Here is a 20,000-nt window from a genome sequence, read left to right as displayed (position 1 = left end):
GTTTGTGTAATAAACATGAATAGTAATAATAGATAAACTTGACTTTCATAATTCGTGTGTTCCATTTCTGACCACTGGTTAGTTCTAGATTCTATTGATATAGATTTCAGCAGTTTGCATATACGAGGTAAACCTTGATAATCTTTGAACCATACATGATAGCACCATGGGGCTTGGACTATTGTCAATATATTAGCCTATCTATTTTAATTTAAAGTGGAAGCAAAATGATAACCTCAAGCATAGCCTCCATTATTTATGAAATGTAAAAAAAAAAAAAAAAAAAAAACATTGATTTCTGCTGATAGGTAACACAGACTGTGCGCGCGTAGCGCGCAATTTTTTTTATTGGGAGCACCGAAGAGCCATTTTGACCCAGGAAAAACCCTGCACACACACACACACACACACACACACACACACACACACACACACACACACGCACACACACACACACGCACACACACACACGCACGCACACACACACCCCTTTGATTCATTGTCACTGACACCAGAAAGTCAATCTGGCAAATGGCAGACTCCTCAGAGAAGTCCCACAGATCATTCCAAGAAAAGGCCTTCCTGACATTCCAACACTACACAAAATCCTCCCAAGTCCAAGCCCTCCTATTTCCTGGTCTGGTTAGGTCATCACAGAATTGTGGGAAAGCCATGCAGACAGTGTGCAGCCATGCCCAAGGAATGTTCTGGAAGACATCAGGTTTAGTCCAGAACGTCTCCATCCCCCTGTTTCTCAGCGGTGGGCTGGACAAGTAGACCTGTAGTTGTCCCCCCCCCCCCAATCTTCATTCATCTGTCTTACCCTCCTCTCTGACTGCCCAAGGAAAGTAGCTGACCGCCAAATCAGAACTCAGGCCTAGTAGCTCAGCCTTCATAACCACCTATAGCACTCCTTTCTTTTCTCTCTGTCTCCTCATTACCTCCGCCAAGGAGGTCATGTTTTCACCTCTGTCTGTCTGTCTGTCTGTCTGTCTGTCTGTCTGTCTGTCTGTCTGTCTGTCTGTCTGTCTGTCTGTCTGTCTGTCTGTCTGTCTGTCTGTCTGTCTGTCTGTCTGTCTGTCTGTCTGTCTGTCTGTCTGTCTGTCAGCAGGATTACGCAGAAACGCATGGACCGATTTCCATCAAACTTTGTGGGGAGATTGGGTAATATAATGGCAATAATTGAGTAGATTGTCAGATGTCAAGGTCAAATGTCAAGGTCAAGGTCAAGGTCACAAGGCGGAGGTTTGCATTCTCTGAATGCTCCCATTCGTGTTCCTCATGCCTTCCCTGCTTCCCTGCTTGCTTGCTCACCTCTCTGGCAGAGGGGCTCCAGGAACTCCTGGAAGCCGTTGGGGATGTTGCGCACCACGTCGCACGAGTACCCGTCCTCCGGCAGCAGGAAGGGCAGCTGCAGGTCGGGGTCCTCCTCCAGCTGCACCTCGCGCCCGTCGCTGCGGGCCAGCTCGTCCGCCGTGTTCTCGGCCACCTGCACCACGTGGTCAATCAGCTCCTGGTACACACACACACACACACACACACACACACACACACACAGAGGGATGAGGGGAGGGGGAGGAAGAGACAGGGATGGGGAGAGGGGAAGAAAGAAAGGGGGGGAGGGAGAGAAAGAGACAGATTGAGTGCCGAACACACACAAGAATGTATACAAAAACATGCACTCATTCACAGACACAAACACACTTCACACACACACACACGTTCTTTGCTTGAGATGAGTCCCCCACTCGAGAGAGAGAGAGAGGGAGGGATGGAGAAGGTCTGAGTGACATGTGGACTCGCCCAAACTTGACACGCAACAAGAGCAGAGTGAAGCGGAGGAATGCTAACTGAAAGAGCATGTCACGATAATCCACACACACCATACAAACATTCTAACAGGATACACATTCCACACGTCCCAATGGGAGAACGCGTCTATGGATGTCAAGAGGGTAATAACTAGGGCACTGAATGACTGGTTAGTGCCAGACGCAAGAACGAGACGGATGGACAGCCGGTGGGTGGCTGGAGGGGTTGCCACTCACGGGTGGGATGTAGGGCTCGTCGGGGGCACAGTGGTAGTTGCTGAGGAGGGCGTTGAGCTGCAGTGAGTTGAGCTTGAAGCACGTGTTGTTGATGTTCTGGACGTCCTGCAGAGAGTACTTATCCATGGTCAGCAGGGTGGTGGCCTGGAGGGGACACACAGTCAGAACGGTGAGCCGTCAGCCTTTTCTACAGCACACACAGTAACGTACTGTCCATCTGCACCCACAAACACTGACATACGACCTCGAAACACATAGCTAGCACACACACACACACACACACACACACACACACACACACACACACACACACACACACACACACACACACACAAGCCCAGACAAAATGATGAATCACCCCCATCGCCTGGCCTGTGCTGAGGCTGCAGCCGTGCTATGGAGCTGAGGTGCTCCTGTCCTTTGAGACAGAGACGTTGCTGTGCTACAGGGCAAAAGTGCATTATGTGCTCCTCTGTCCCGCTTGGCTAACATGGCAGTCTGTTGCCAGCTGCCTTACACAAGTACTGTAAGGTTAACACACAGCGTTACTATCTACGACACTGGATTCCATCTGGCTGAAGTACAGTGTGCATTTAATATGTGCATTTACATAATAATACAGATATACACTTGATTGTGATGTGAGCCAATAACTAATACCCCGTACCTTGAGGCAGTGACCGCATAGCTGTGCTATAAAGAAGTATTATCAATCAGGAACACTGTATACCAGTATGATGCAACCAGCAACTCAGAGCTGTGCTATGAGGCGGAACTTCATGGCTGAGCTACGAGGCACCAAGTGCTACCTGTATTATGGGACAGCAACTCACACCAACCCTATGAGCATCTACTACACCTGTATTAGAAGACAGTAACTCACACCAACCCTATGATCCACTACTACACCTGTATTAGAAGACAGCAACTCACACCAACTGTACTATGGAACAGTAACGTGTGTGTATCCTGAGGCACTACTCTACCTGTACTATGGAACAGTAACGTGTGTGTGTGTATCCTGAGGCACTACTCTACCTGTACTATGGAACAGTAACGCGTGTGTATCACGAGGCACTACTCTACCTGTACTATGGAACAGTAACGTGTGTGTGTATCCTGAGGCACTACTCTACCTGTACTATGGAACAGTAACGCGTGTGTATCCTGAGGCACTACTCTACCTGTACTATGGAACAGTAACGTGTGTATCCCATGAGGCACTACTCTACCTGTACTATGGAACAGTAACGCGTGTGTATCCTGAGGCACTACTCTACCTGTAATATGGAACAGTAACGCGTGTGTATCCTGAGGCACTACTCTACCTGTACTATGGAACAGTAACGTGTGTATCCCATGAGGCACTACTCTACCTGTACTATGGAACAGTAACGCGTGTGTATCCTGAGGCACTACTCTACCTGTAATATGGAACAGTAACGTGTGTGTATCCTGAGGCACTACTCTACCTGTACTATGGAACAGTAACGTGTGTGTGTATCATGAGGCACTACTCTACCTGTACTATGGAACAGTGACGTGTGTGTATCCCATGAGGCACTACTCTACCTGTACTATGGAACAGTAACGTGTGTGTGTATCCTGAGGCACTACTCTACCTGTACTATGGAACAGTAACGTGTGTGTGTATCCTGAGGCACTACTCTACCTGTACTATGGAACAGTAACGTGTGTGTGTATCCTGAGGCACTACTCTACCTGTACTATGGAACAGTAACGTGTGAGTATCCCATGAGGCACTACTCTACCTGTACTATGGAACAGTAACGTGAGTGTGTATCCTGAGGCACTACTCTACCTGTACTATGCGGCTGAGGTGGCAGTCAGCGGCCAGCTCCAGGCCTTGTTTCTCTGCCCAGGCCTCGATGTGGCTGAGCTGCTGGCGCAGGATGGCGCCCCAGTAGTGCGAGCAGAGGCCCGAGTCGGCCTCCGTCACCAGCTTGTTGAAGAGCCACATGTTGATGAAGTGGAAGAGCTGGGAGAACAGCTGGATGGTCAGGGCCGCGTTCACTCGGCAGCGGCGAAGCAGGGACATGGCGCCGGTCAGTGTGCCGAGGACGTCCTCTGTGGAAGTAGACACACACACACACACACACACGTCAACACACAAACACACGAGCGCACACACACATATCCTGACACGTGCATTCACTTTATTAACTTTCTCTTAAAGCGGTGGGTGGTCGTCCGGAGGGGCTGTAGTGAGCAGCCACCATACTAATTGCTCTTCTAGTGTTTAGATACGGTGTGTGTGCTGACCTATTTTAGGCCTCTGGGGGTTCTGCTCCTCTGGGTCATCCAGGAAAGCAGGCATGTAGTTGTTGAGATCAGATTGCAAGCAGTGGACCAGGTACCTGAAAGCAAACAAACACTGGTCTCTAGGGCTAGCCACAGAAATACAGTGTCCATCAATAGGGCCTGAGCATACCTCGACACACACACACACACACACACACACACACACACACACACACACACACACACACACACACACACACACACACACACACACACACACACACACACACACACACACACACACACACACACAAGCACACACACAAGCACACACGCACACACAGCAGTCCAGCCCCTTCATCGAGCCTGGAGCCTCTGAAACCACATTGCACACTAACACACACATACTCATGAATACACACCCAACACACATCAACATACACACACACATATATACACACACACACACAATACCACAGGCAGGCCAATGAAAAGTCCAGTCCAGGACATTCCACACATGCACAGTTTTCCTCTAGAAGGACAATGGCTAAAGACCAGCAGGGAATAGCCACAGTGTGTGTGTGTGTGTGTGTCTGTGTGTGTGTGTGTGTGTGTGTGTGTCTCTGTGTGTGTGTGTGTGTGTGTGTGTGTGTGTGTGTGTAACACAAACATAACAATTATCTTACGCAACTGTGACGAACAAGGACAATGACATCAACCTGCCTAAGCTTCAAGGAGGACATTAAGCTGTGTTTGCACACACACACACACACACACACACACACACACACACACTTGAATTTCATTTCACTCAGTCCTTCCATTGCCATCATTTCCCTCCGCTCACTATCATGTGATTTAAATTAGAATAATTTCCTTTCACACACACACACACACACACACACACACACACACACACACACACTTATGTGGGCTCTAACTGAACTCTTATCTCCCACTCACTTGAAAGCCATCTGCACGAGGTGGGCCAGCACGTCCTGCGCGTCCAGCGTGATGCGGCTCAGGTCCTTGTCCTGCTTGACGAAGTTGAGCAGCTCCGAGGCGTTGGCCATCCAGAAGGCCAGGGCGCCTGCAATGTTCTTCTGCTTCTGTAGACAGAGGGACACGGCGTTAGAAAAACACAGCAGAAGAAGAGAGCGATGGAGAGAAACACGCCCAGCCCAAAGAGAGCGAGAGAGAGAGAGCGAGAGAGAGAGAGAGAGGCGTTAGAGGGGATGGGGGCGCCAGGTGTGCGAGGAGGAGGTGAAGAAGAAGTCAAAGAGAGGGGGTCTCTCACAGCCATGAGAAGCAGCAGCACTCCCCATGGGAGTCATGCCAACACCCAACCCCCTCCCACCCCACTCCACCCTTCCCTGCCCTGCCCTGCCCTGCCTGTCCCCCACAACCAGACACCGACCCCTGGGTCTGGCCACCTCCTGCTCTTGGGGCTCTGAGCAGAGTGGGCTACTGAGCAGGCTACCGACGCAGCTGCCAGCCTGCATGGCCCTCTCTCTGCCGGGCTCAGGTCACAGGAAGTGGCTCTTTAGTTGACGAGCTTTAGACACGGCGAGGCCTGGCTCGGCTAGAAGTGCGGTTAAACTGTCAGGGGAAACAACATTCCTTTTGTTGTTGCAGCTGGCTCCGCATTAGCCATTATTCAATTAGGCCAATTCACCAATCATATCCGAATCCACTCATAAACACACCACTGAGGCAACAGACCTCCTCTTGCACCTGGGCTCAGACTTGTTGTGGAGCCACGAGGTCATGTTTTTTTGAGGCCTGCTGAAGTGTTTTGTGTTCTGACGGAACCGTGATGGAACCCAAATGGAACCCTGTGCACTGAGGCCCGCTGGCTGAGCGCGTGGCGTGGGAGAGCAGTGTCTGGTTGCTGCAGAGTTAACAGGCCCGGAGCGCTGTGAGACTCATACACACGGTCCAGGCAGTAGGACCCAGAGGGAACCAACCCGTCCTGCCCACTTGGCCCGTGTGTACCCCACAATCGCGTGTCCCCATGACGACAAAGTAGATAAATAGGTAAATAAAAAGAACATAAGAATAACAGAAAATTTCCCTTTTTTTGTTCAGCCGACGGAATGCATCCGCAAGAACGACAACATTAACAACGACAGACAAGAAGAGATGTGAATAAAAACACATTTAAAAGAAAGCAATACACACAATTCAAAATGAGCAGCAAAAACTGTTAACACAAAAAGAGGTTGAGGGAGCTTGGTCGGTCATCCACAGTGAAGAAGCGGTAAGCAGAAGTCACATTAAGAGATGCCGCAATTAAAGGATGCTGCCAAGGTCGGAGCACTGGGATTATCACAAGGGTGTTTATTATTATTATTTTAATAAGAATAATGTTGTTGTTGTTTTGTTTGTTTTTTTAGTAGAGCATGGTCCAAAGTTGAGCTGAGGATGAGGGGTTATATGCAACGGCTGAGTTGGAGGAGGAGGTGGTTGTGGTGGGTTGCTGTACGGTTGTTGAAGGGAAAAAATAAATTCAAATTAAAAACATGAGTCCAGCTGTTGGAAGAGGGATTAATTGTTGGCGGCTGGTTTTTCGGCTTCTGTTATGGAGGGAGGGAGGAGAGGGGGGAGAGAGGTAGAGATAAGAAGCATGGAGACTGAGCGAAGCCATCTTGAGACGAGAGAGAGAGAGAGAGACAGAGAGAGAGAGAGAGGGCGGGAGGAGGGGGGCGGAGGAGTTGGGTTGGGACAGCACGTTGAGCCTACCTGATCACCATCAGCAATCTCCTGCAGGGAGTAGAGAGGGGGGGGAGTGGAGGAAAGCACACACACACACACACACAACAACATCAACACAGGACAGAGAGAGAGACTGTCAACAACCAGTCACAGCCATGAGGACACACACATTCTCTCACATACACACACACACACACACACACACACACACACAGTGTCACAGTGACTCAACAGGATGGAGACTATCCCATTCAAACACATGTATACTTAAACATATACACAAATACAGTGTGTACGATGTGACAGAACACAAAGAACCATGCACACACACCCTGATGATTCATCACACATTAGTAATCAGTTACATGATGTCCAATAACATTAACCAGTATCCAGGCAGATTAGTGTTTGGCCTTGGAAAACGCCTGTCGGACATCTTGGAGGTATTAATCAGATCCTGTTCTTGGTGCTCGTGTTGTTAGTCATTACTTTTATATGCAATCAACTATTTTAATCCGTACAGGCACTCAAAGTACAGTGAGTCCACTTCGCACACCACAACAGAAAGACGACGATAAAAAAAAAAAAGCTTCTTGATGAAGTTTGTTCTATATCCTTGCCATGTCAGGAGGGCCCAGCATACAAACGTGAAGGCACACACACTCACACACACACACACACACACACGTACACACAGAGACACACGTATGTTTAAGGCAAGTGGGAGTATAGAGCAGTAGGGAGGGCTTAAGACTTTGGAAGTTCCAAAATCATAAAAAAAATCCATCTTTAATGGGATTTAATGGGCATAATCCAGATTAGAGGGAGACGGACTGACTCTCCGCCATCATGGCTAATGCTGAACAAGCTTCCATATGTGTGTGTGTTTTGAGCTGGCCAACGAAAGAGTGATATGTCTATGGGGGCGTGTGTGGGAATGTTTACATTGTGAATGTACCTGTGTGTGTGCAAGGTTACATAAATACACTAAGTGTATGTGCTACCCATGTCCCTGTTTTCCAGGCCGATAGACATCTCCAGACTGTGAGCACACAGCGGCGTAAGCTGAGCCTCTGGGACTCATGGGCCTGCATGTGTCCCAGACTGCACCGAGGCAAGAGCACACAAATATCAATCCCTAGCATCAGAAGACAGGAGGAGGTTTTGGGTCTTTCCCTTTCATTCTCAAAAGTCTCTTTCTGTTTTTCTCTTCCTGGGCAAACCGGTCCTTCATTCATGCACACACACAGAGCCAGGCCTGCCGCTCAGAGAGGGGTCGTCTGGGGGCCACGCTGATAAGAGCCAAGCATAAACATGGAGAGGCCTGAGCTGAGCTGTGTGCACATGTCAGAGCCAGAGACGGAAGGAGACGCAGAGAGAGAGAGAGAGAGAGAGAGAGAGAAGGAGAGAGAGAGAGATGAGAGAAAGACAGGAAGCTTTTTTTGCTTTGAACTGGATGGGTCTCATGTGTAGCCTTTTCAGGAAAGACATAGAGGTCTTCATTCCCAGCCTTAAGAGCAATCCTAACACAACACACACACACACACACACACACACACACACACACACACACACACACACACACAGGTACAGAGCAACTGAAACAAACAAGGAGAGCCAATCAGTCAGACAGACAGACAGACAGACAGAAGAACATACAGCGGTGGAGGACACAAAACTCAAGGACAGACAGACGGTCAGACAGACAGGGAGGGAGCGAGAGAAAGAGTAGGACAGACAGACAGACAAACAAAGTGAAACACTCATGACTCACTACAGAAAGCAGGGCACTACTAATGTCTGTAGAGAAAATGAACCAGCTGATCCGACAGGCCGATGAGAATTGAGACTGACCACTAGGGTCGCTCACAGCTGGCATGGATCAGAATACAGCACTGTGATCCTATACCAGCAGCACTAGCCAGGCCAGGGAGAGAGGGAGAGAGGGAGAGGGGGAGAGAGGGAGAGGGGGAGAGAGGGAGAGAGGGAGAGGGGGAGAGGGGGGAGAGGGGGTTGGGACAGGGAGGTCAATGATGATGATGATGATGTTCATTCTGGGGCCTCAGTGTAGCATGTTAGGATCCTATGAACTTAGGGTGGCGTCTGTCCTACATTAACCTTCAGTACATCACTTTCACCAGGCCACACACGAGCGAACAGTGCTGGAACTGGCTATCAGAACATCAAGAAAACAGTTCCAGAGAGACATCAGAGAGAGAGAGAGAGAGAGAGAGAGAGAGAGAGAGAGAGAGAGAGAATCTCAAACCCTCTGGGTCAATAGAAGAGTGTAGGGGCTAACTCACCTGGATGACTCCTTCCATCATGCTCACCATCTTGTTGACGATGGCGATGACCTTGTGCGTGCGCTCGGACGGGCTGATGTCGGGCCGGTAGTGACTGGACATGACGTAGCGGCAGGTCATGTAGAGCACGTAGGTGGGCGACAGCTTGAAATGCACCGTGGAGCTGTTGGTGTAGTTGATGATGGCAGACAGGAAGGCATCCTCAGCTGTTTACAGAGAGAGAGAGAGGGAGAGAGAGAAAAAATGAAAGAGTGTAAGAGGAAGGGAAACAAAGAAGAACAAATTAAAAAAGGGAAGGGGAGATAATGGGAGGAAACAGCAGAAGAGACGGAGAGAAAAGAGAGAGTGATGATACAGGAAATGCATACGGAGAAGTGAAGAGGGGTGAAAAGGGTAGAGACAAAGAGAATGAAAGAGACAGACAGACAGATAGACGGACACGCGTTAACAATGTTAGGAAAGTGACTTCTGTAGCGGAGGTCACACACAAGTCATCAAGAGGCCTTCCCTCCCTCTCTCTCCCTCTTTCCCTCTCTCCCTCTCTCATTTTCTCTTTCTCTGTACCACTCTTCCGTTCTTTCTTTCTTTCTCTCTCCCTCTCTCGCTCTCTCCCTCCCTCCCTGTGGGGGTCTGGTGCCTGAGCATCGTGAGAGAGCCCCTCCCCTCCCCCACGCCCCCCACCCCTCTGAATCAAAGCACTAGGCTCCAGCTCTCCATCTGGTCTCACGCCACTGCAAACACACACAGCCGGACGCTGCAAACCACACACACAACCCTGTCAGAGGGGAAAGACCCGTCTGAAAATAAAAATCTCAAAAGGATCAAACAAAAGCTGCTCGGAGAAAAGAAACAGCCGCCTCTTCGGATGTTGAGATCCGTTATGCAACTTGACATGGCTCCAACCCCAAACTCAAAGGCCATTTCCACGTTTGCGTCTAAGCGCAGAGCGTCAAGATGCTGGTCCCCGGTGTCGCCCACGGCTGGCTATTAGAGCGCAGCGCTTCGATTAACACTGGTCACGGTACAACGACCCCGCATTGGATTCCCTGCCACCTAGAGCTGGTCTGTGTCCAATACACATCTTCGGAAGCGGGGGCATTGACCGCTGCTACAGACCCCACCCCCTGCCCCGACACTTCTCCAAGCCCCACAATGCAACACTGTGAGTGGCCCCACAGGAACTGTGCCAATACTTTCCAGGTATTGATCTGGAGTCAGGCCCTTGGACACATTCTAAAAATAGCCCAGCGCGCTGGACTCGGTAATAACTCCTAGGATGAGGACTAGGTGGCGTAGCTGAGCATTCTAGACGGTGAACGAGAGTTTATTTCCATCTAGTTGGGACACATTCCATTTCATCAGGCTAACACGCCGTCTAGCCACAACAAAGGGCGGGAAACAACATACTGCAGACAGGTGTCAATAAAATGGTGAAATGAACAAGGGTCTATTGATGTGATGTTACGTTTACTTGGTGGGCATTGGGCTCATTTATATAAATAGGTTACTCTAGGTCAGATCCGCATTAGTTTCTTGTTTAATGCATCTGAGCTTGCCGGATGCTCATGGAAACCGACAGAAGTTTCCCCGAGGTCTGTTGTTGCCTCTGGGTTTATCTCTGACAGTGGGAAACGCCAACTAGGTTTGATCTGTTCAGACAAAAACCTTTCTATGGGGGCTTTAACTGTAAACACCACAAACCAGATCACAGACAACCATCAGAGAGCTGCAGAGCATCACCAGAAACTTCAACAACTGAAACATTTGTCAGCATCATTAAGATAGTTTATTGCCAACTACACATCCACTTGGGTATGGTAGTAGCCTAGCCACACAGTCTTTACACTTCATCAGACTGCCCTGTAGTCCTATTCTGCCGATATCTAAATACCAGTAAGCCACCACCATCAGTGAAGTGAGTGCCCATCTAATCTGCTGGTAAAGAGGTCCAGCATAATGTCCAGGCACATCTTGTCAACGGTAGATGCCTCAGCTTCGCTACTGTCCATAAACTCGAGTAGGAGAAAAGGACGAATGACAAAAAAAACGAAGACAAGAAGGGGTTAAAAAACAAAGAGAGCGAGTGAATCAGAAATCGAGGGGAGGAGAGGACGTTAGGAGGATGCAATACTCACAGTTCTCCCGGAACTCGATGCTGGCCGGCAGCGTGAGCTCGGGGCCCAGGGCATCGTGGGACCTGCGAGGGGAGAGGAGAGGTCGAGTCTGAGTCTGGCTGAACCAGGAGAGGAGGCCGGCACTGTTCACGCCGCTGTCCACCGAAGCCCGGCGCTCAAGCGACACACCAACACCGCGATGGTACAACATGGCTAACTACTCCACGCTACTGTGTGTGTGTGTGTGTGTGTGTGTGTGTGTGTGTGTGTGTGTGTGTCTCCCTGTCAGTGAAGGCTTGTGTGCAGTTGCAGAGAGGAAGTTTTATTTTATGAGACAGGGAAGAAGTGTATGTGTGGAAGAGAAAAGAAACTCTTAAGTGTGTGTGTGTGTGTGTGTGTGTGTGTGTGTGTGTGTGTGTGTGTGTGTGTGTGTGTGTGTGTGTGTGTGTGTGTGTGTGTGTACACAAGCTCCTGTGCCACTGCATAATTGATTGTGGTGTGTGGGTGATCATGTGTGGCCGGTTGGAGGATCCTGTTTCTCTGTGCTGAGTGGAGCCAGAAGCCTCAGGTCACATTTGAGTATCACACCTGAGGCTCTGGAGCAGTCACATGACCTTCCTGTAATGCCAGCCAGCCAATCAAAGCCTTATCTGAGCCACCTGAACATCAGCGTCACTGAGTACCAAGCCCTGAACCTCATCTGCACTGAGTTAATTATGCAGGTGAGTTTAATTGGAGGTAATTGCTACAGTCATCTCACTAGTGTGGCTTGGGAATGGAATGAACACAAGGAGGTGCCAAAGTGCTCAACTGCATCTGTGTTCACTTAACTTCCTGTTTCACATTTCGGCTCAGGAAGTGCCACTTGACTATTCAGAGATCAGTGTACCTCTCAAAAGCAATACACGGACATTTGTGTGTGTGTGTGTGTGTGTGTGTGTGTGTGGCTGCATGTGTATTGAAGGCACAAGCCCAGATGAAAGAGTGTGTGTGTGTGTGTGTGTGTGTGTGTGTGTGTGTGATCACCCATCTACATGTGCAGTGATGTATCTGACCTGCCGTCATGCTTGCTGAAGTCCTGCTGCTCCCCACGGATCATAGGCTTCACCATGCCCCTCTCACTGCCGTTGCCTGCCCGATCCATGTCCAATTTCCCTGAGCTCTGCACACACACACACACACACACACACACACACACACACACACACACACACACACACACACACACACACGCGTAGAGAAACACATGGGTTATTATTAAAAACTACAAAAGCATTGTAGAAAAACACAAATATTTATCATGTACGAAAATGAAATGTCAGTAGACATCCACATACTGCGTTTAATTTGACAAATTACTAAAAGTGTTTTTCAAATTGCTTTAATTCGTGACGTATATATTTATACACCCACTCAAAATTAGGCCAAAGGAAACAATAAAAATACATTTTGAGCCCGACTTTTTTCAGTTTGATTCATCATGGGACAAACAAGGCAAGTCAAATGATTTACTGATTTCACAACAAAGAAATGAGCTGGTTATTTAGAGAAGTAAAATAAAGGCATGTCGTTTAAGATAAGCTTCAATTCAACATGCTTGGACAGGTTATCTCTAAACACAAAGCAACACCCAAATGCTCATCAGTCTAAAGTACACATAAGCCATGATCGTGAGAGCTGACAGGATGGTATATCATGATGAAGAAGATGTCAGTGGATCTATAGGCCATCTCCTTCCTCTACTGTTTAAACACAGTGGGAGACGATGTGAAACAGATTAAGGCATAGTGGTGTTCGCTTCAGCAATACTACTGGAATAATATCGCTCATGCTGAAGTAGATGCCATTTTTAGTTTTATTTCTTTTAAGGTCTTGCTAATCATCTCCAAATGATGGGGTAGGAGAGAAAGAGAGAAAGAAAGAAAAAGAGAGAGAACGAAAAAATAAAGATAGAGAGCGAGAAAGAGAAACAAAGAGAGAGAGAAAGAAAGAGAGAGAAAGAAAGAGAAAGAGAGAGAGAGAGAGAGATAAAGAACAGGCAAAGGGAGAAGAGAGAGAGAGAGAGAGAGAGAGAGCGAGAGAGAGATAAAGAACAGGCAAAGGGAGAAGAGAGAGAGAGAGAGAGAGAGCGAGAGAGAGATAAAGAACAGGCAAAGGGAGAAGAGAGAGAGAGAGAGAGAGAGCGAGAGAGAGATAAAGAACAGGCAAAGGGAGAAGAGAGAGAGAGAGAGAGAGAGAGAGAGAGCGAGAGAGAGATAAAGAACAGGCAAAGGGAGAAGAGAGAGCCCCAGGAAGAAACCAGAGATGTTTTAAAAAGAAAAAGAGAATTGATTACCTTGCTGGTGGAGAGTGCGGAGCTGTGGATGTCCCCGTGCGGGTCAAAGTTTGCCTCCACGACACTCCTAAAGCAGGGAGAACAGAAACCAGCGGACGCAGTTACAGAAACTCCTCTATGACTTCTCTTGACTACGGCTCCTCTTGCTTGAAAAAGCCTCTATGTACACACCCATAAAAACAAACCCTGACGCACATCATACACACACACACTAAACACACACACACACACACTAAATACTAAACACACACACACACACACACACACACACTGCAGCAGCCAGCCCAAAATAACATACTCACAAAACCACCTCCTACACAGCCCCACTACACACACAAATAAAACACAGATGGAATTTAAGGCCTAACACCCCCTCACACACACAGAAATACACACATGTAGACATTCATAAGAATAAACACTCTTGCTCTCTCTGCTCTGCCTGCCTGTCTCTCTTTCTCCCTCTGACAGACTGAGAGAGGCAGACACATGTGTAAAGGAGGCCACGCAGGCTGTGTGGAAGGGGGATGAATGGGGTTGCCAGGAGTGAGCTGCTGTGCCCTGTCTGTGCCCCGTCTGTGCTCTGTCTGTCTGTGCTCTGTCTGTGCCCCGTCTGTGCCCCGTCTGTGCTCTGTCTGTCTGTGCTCCGTCTGTGCTCCGTCTGTGCTCTGTCTGTCTGTGCTGTGCCACGGCCCTTATCATCCTAAATGAAGGCGCCGAATCGAGCGCCTCTAAATATACACCCCAGCACAGGACTAGCACTTTAATTAAATCTCACACCACATTACAGGCCACACACACTCACAGGCCACACACACACACACACTCATCGGAAGAGAGCGAAGCAAGGGACTGACTGGTAAAAATATCTCTCCCTCTCTCTCTCTCTTTCACACACGGAATCTCTTTCCTTCTCTCTCTAGCACTCTTCCACAAGGTCTTAATTCCAGCACACAGATACATACTCATACATCCATTCTCACGACCCAAACCCACGACTGATTACATTACAGGGCGGTACACATGTTGTCAAACATATGGTAAACAGAGAGCCCTCTCTATGCAGCCAAATCAGCAGGACACCAACTCAAGACCCCTGATGTCTGCGAGGAATGAGCTTTGAGTGGGATCTGCATGTGCAGCCAGGAGGCAGAAACACACAGATTTGGAGTAATCACCGCTACACACGTCGCAAATCTCTCAGTGCGCCAAGAGGGTATACAACAGCCTTTGCCTATAACCAACAAACCACAAATCTCTCCTCTCCTCCCTCCTTCCCTCTCTCTTCTCTTCCCTCATTCCCTCTCTCTTCTCTCCTCTTCCCTCATTCCCTCTCTCTTCTCTTCCCTCATTCCCTCTCTCTCTCTCTCTCTCTCTCTCTCCCACTCTATTCTACGTCTGTAATCTTCTCTGGGACTGCTGTATGAACAGGATTATGGTTCTCATCGCGCCCTCCCGTAAACAGTCTTGTAAATGACTGACCTGAGAGGTTCCGGGAGTTTCACCTTAGAACAGCCAGCAAACAAACACAATCAATCAGCCGCCACAGCTTAACATTCCTCAGTGCAGCAACACACACACATGCACACACACGCTTAAACTCACTGCTGGAACTTTACACAGATGTCACCAACTACCAATGACATTTAGACATAAAACCCTGAATACACACACTTGAACACGTGTTTGGGAGTGTGAAAGAGTGTGTGATCAGAGCACTTCAACAGAACAACAGAACAACACCGTGTCAAACTAACCTCAGGGCCCCCAAGCTTGCTGCAGCCACTGGCATAACTACCTCCAGACTAGACCATCAATCTGTACCTATTTATGTAATCAGACCATTACCTGGATGGGTCTCCAGTCCTCCAAAGATGCATCCTGTAGCTAGTCCACGTCAGCTAGAGGTCCCCTGTCTCTGCTCTGGACCTGTCCCTTACTCCTTCACTCAGCACCACTGCTCATCTGCTGCTGCTACTACTACTGCAGCCGTGGATGTGGAGCACCTCACCAGCGTGAGTGTGTGTGTGTGTGTGTGTGTGTGTGTGTGTGTGTGAGAGTGTATGTGAGAGTGTATGTGTGTGTGTGTGAGGGAGCTCTGTGTGCCTTCCAGCAGTTGCTGCCAGTTCACTACACACACACACACACACACACGCACACACACGCACACGCACAAAGCCACACCCCACACTAGCCACGCCAAGCCCTGTCACACACTCTCATCAGATTAAAGAGCCCAGTAGCCTCAGACTGTAGCCTGCCATAACCTCTCTCCCTCCCTCCCTCCCTCCCTCCCTACCTCCCTCTCTCTCCCTCCCTTCTCCTCACTCGCTCACCCACCACTGCTCTCTTCCTGTTCCAACACAACACTCCTGCCCTCATTCATATATGTTTCTCTCTCTCTCTCTCTCTCGCTCTCTCGCTCTCTCTCAGGGGAATAACCACAGTTAGGGGTAATATAATTCTCCTCCGGCTGGGACAGCCAATGCTGGGGCGGCCTGGTGCAGTACGCCGGGGTCCTTACTGACCCTGACCGGCCCCATGCCGGTTCGGTCGCCCAGGCCGACAAGGGCTGGGGAATTAGTGTGATCTACGCGGGAACCCAAACAATCCGAGTCAGGAGCCACGCGACAGATGGGCCAGTGAATTACATGCTTTAATGCAACACACACAAACACACACCCACCCACCCACACACACACAAACACACACCCCTATGGTAACATGACTAAAGCTTTTATCCACTAAATGAGGACAATCATAATTGTGCTTACTCTAATGGTAAGTCTAAGCAAGCAAGAGAATTCTAGGACACAGATTCAAACGACTGTGTGGTTGTAGTTATCTGCGGTCTCTGCGCTAATGACGGGCCATGAAGGAGAGGAGGGCTTTTCCCACAGTCCCACAGCACTGTGGCATCTGAAAACAGGAAACACCTGGTCCACTCCCTCTCCAGTCGCTAGTCATCAGACCAGATTCTGTCTCTATAGGATGGGACCTCACATCTGGACACAACTTGCTGCTGACATTCTGGATGGGTGGGTGGGTGACTATAACCCTTACCCGAACTTGACAGGGCACCTCCGCTCTTTTCATTGGGAATTACTACTCTTACTTTGAATGCCATCCTCAGGAACCATTGCATTGAACGGTATCTGAATCCCTCTCATTTACTAGCTGACCAAGCTAGGAATGATCCATTTCCTGCTGACTTCTCAGTGTTGATCAGATTACAGCCCTCTTGTACAAATATCTTTAAGTTAAACCCCAGATTTAAGGACGCAATCCATACAGACAAACAGAACTACTTACATGAAGCACAGACACCAGGACCAAGACCAAGAGTTGTACCAGCGGTCACAGCAAGCAGCTGCGTTGGTAACGTCAATATAATATCCCCTAACCTGCTACAGCAGCCACAGTGTGGCTACTCTTACAAAATAAGTCTTAAAAATGATGCTAAGCTAAGTGCTCTATTTGCCCTGATATACCTGTGAACGTACCATACAGGTATCCCCTAGCTGAATTCAATACTGTTTCAGAGGACAAGGACCCCTGATGGTGCTTGTGTGTGTGTGTGTGTGTGTGTGTGTGTGTGTGTGTGTGTGTACCTACCCTGACTTGTGCCGTGCCTTCATCATGGGGCCCGGCTCTCGCTTGCCTCCGAGGTTCTCTTGGGCGGGGTCCACAAACTTGAAGACGTGGGCGTGTCCAAACTGCAGTGTGGCGCCGCTGCGCAGGAGCGTGGTGTCTATGACCCGCTGTCCGTCAACCAGAGTCTCCGCCTCCGGGGTGGCCGGGGTGACCGTCACCAGGCCGTCGGCGTGCAGCAGGTTACAGTGATGGGGGAGGACACCTGGCCCAAACAGCTGCAGACAGAGAGGCAGAGAGGCAACACCGGATGAGACCATGAATAATAAAAACACGAGGGAGTGAGAGAGAGAAAGAAAGAGAGAAAGAAGAGGGAGAACAAGACCTCTATACAAAGCTGGGACAGAGGGGAACCACGCTAGAATGCTGTTCTTTAGTCCCACTAATCCGCCTGATGGCTCTGCTCTAGCCCGTCTTCCAGAGCATGGAGGAGAGAACATCACCATGACTCCCTGCAGGTGAGAGCTCAGGGAAGAGAAGAGGGCCTGTGGTCAGGAGGAGCCTGTCTCACCTGGATGGAGCCGTCGTCCGTGCAGTCGGAGCCCACCTCAGTGACGCTGTGCTGGAGGCGGTACAACTTGGGCTTGTCCCTGGAGTCCGAGCCGTCTGTGGAAAGCACAACAGAGGTCAAGGGTCAACTCATAGGTGGCAGATAACACATACAGAATATCTCTATTTATACCCACACACAAACACACACTAGTGTGTGTGTGTGTGTGTGTGTGTGTGTGAGTGTGTGTGTATATATATATTGATTTATTTACACACACATACATACATACATATATTAGTGCAGTCAGTTAAACACGTTATTAACGGCGTTAAAGCAAACACATTTTAACGCCATACAAAAATGTTATCGCAAGATTACCGCTTTTTTTTTTTGATTAACGTTCGCAAACTGTGTAGTAGCCTAACGTTACGGTTTGCGTGAATGGTTGGCGTGATACAGCGAAATGGATGATAAAAAGCTTTGAATGGAAATTTGACTTTTAAAAGTTGTGTTGTGCAAAAGAAGCGAGCTTCACTGTTGTCTGAAAATGTCAACAGGCTTGTCTGTTTGAGTAGCTGGCAAAATAAGAATATCTTAAGCCATGGCTTAACTGCACTATAGGCTGAGTCCTTGTTTACCTGAAATGTGCACTTTATAATTTGATTTTGTACCACCCTGTCCGGCAATGTTGTTTTTCAATAAAATAAAACTTTTCCATGTTGACAAGAGAATTAAAATAAAAATTAAATAAAAATTGATTTATCGCGATTCATTTTGAGCTAACTACGACATAAATGCGATTAATCACGATTAAATATTTTAATCGTTTGACAGCACTAATATATATATACACATATTTATATATGTATATATATATATAAATATATATGGTAAGAAAACACATTCACATCACAACAAATCACATTACAAAGCTGTAACACATAAGACAGCACATCACTATACCAAATACCATAAGACACACCCAAATGTACCGTATGCACGGACAGCAACACACACATAATACATACATTAAGTAAACATATTCATCTGTCAGTCAAACACAGAACACACACTCACATATTTGAGAAACACAAGCACATTAACATCAATAGAGGGTGCACACACTCAACGTAGACATACATGTTTCCAACCTCACACACACACCTACTGGTCATCACTAGGGACACACTGAACAGAAACTGTACCAAGATTGAGAGCCAATCCTACTCAATAAAGTCACACCCCTCAGCCAAATGTTTGATGAAGGATTAAGAGATTAATATTATTAAGCTTTGATTAGAGAAATGGTTATAGAAAGACAGAAAACAAAACTTAGCAAAAGCATCAAGCAACACCTGTAGTGAAAAGGTGTGTGTGGGGGGGGGGATATTTACTGAGAGTAGATTTACCAGACTTTGAGCAGATAGACTGCTCTATCTTTATATATACACACACATGTCATCTAGAAATGCATTGTTCCCCAGCCTGACCCCCTTCTAGATATGACATTGAACCCTTAAAGCTTCTGTGCGAATGAACTGGCTAAGATCTCTCAGGCCCCTCCCTCCAGGCAGAGAGAGAGGGCTGAGATTGGTGGAGGATGAGGGGAGAGGGGAGAGGGGTGTTACCTTCATGGTGGCGATAGGCGTAGTAGCCATAGTGGTTCCCGCGCCCTAGGTGAGGAGGACGCATGCAGAGGAGCAGCAGCAGGACGGACACACACACACACACACACACACACACACACACACACGCACAGTCAGGCACGCACACACACACACACACAGTCAGGCACACACACACACACACAGTCAGGCACACACACACACACACAGTCAGGCACGCACGCACGCACACGCACATGCCAGAGAGCAGGAGAAAGAAGAGCAGAGGGTGAGAAGGCCGCAGGAGAGAAAATGTAATAAAAAATAAAACCCAAACAAACAAAAACAGGCTCCTGCAACAATCAGGCAAGTCAGGCTCAGGCCTACACACTCACAGCATCCTCTCCATCCCAAACATACCTTCTCTCCTCTCCTTCACACACAAACACACACACACACACACACACACGCGCAC

At 48.4% G+C, this 20,000-nt stretch overlaps 1 protein-coding gene across 8 annotated transcripts in view; it reads right to left on the bottom strand.

The window, feature by feature from the left end:
- Positions 1-20,000, bottom strand: part of afdna (afadin, adherens junction formation factor a) — a 118,213-nt gene that overhangs the window by 44,984 nt on the left and 53,229 nt on the right. For 5 of the 8 annotated variants that reach the window (XM_080832259.1, XM_080832265.1, XM_080832260.1 and 2 more), the window contains exons 9-20: positions 17,940-18,034; positions 17,393-17,646; positions 13,778-13,844; positions 12,498-12,604; positions 11,464-11,525; positions 9,329-9,534; positions 7,053-7,073; positions 5,274-5,419; positions 4,332-4,426; positions 3,871-4,136; positions 2,049-2,192; positions 1,315-1,513 (exon numbers count right to left, since the gene is read on the bottom strand). In XM_080832259.1, coding sequence (XP_080688385.1) covers positions 1,315-1,513; positions 2,049-2,192; positions 3,871-4,136; positions 4,332-4,426; positions 5,274-5,419; positions 7,053-7,073; positions 9,329-9,534; positions 11,464-11,525; positions 12,498-12,604; positions 13,778-13,844; positions 17,393-17,646; positions 17,940-18,034 — 1,662 coding nt within the window. The remainder of the gene's footprint in view (positions 1-1,314; positions 1,514-2,048; positions 2,193-3,870; positions 4,137-4,331; positions 4,427-5,273; positions 5,420-7,052; positions 7,074-9,328; positions 9,535-11,463; positions 11,526-12,497; positions 12,605-13,777; positions 13,845-17,392; positions 17,647-17,939; positions 18,035-20,000) is intronic. The other 3 variants (XM_080832262.1, XM_080832264.1, XM_080832266.1) reach the window with 1 other exon arrangement.

Source organism: Sprattus sprattus (assembly GCF_963457725.1).
Source record: "Sprattus sprattus genome assembly, chromosome: 2".
Lineage (NCBI taxonomy): Eukaryota > Metazoa > Chordata > Actinopteri > Clupeiformes > Clupeidae > Sprattus > Sprattus sprattus.
The sequence above is the reverse complement of the archived record's forward strand: the minus strand, read 5'-3'. Positions and strand labels throughout refer to the sequence as shown.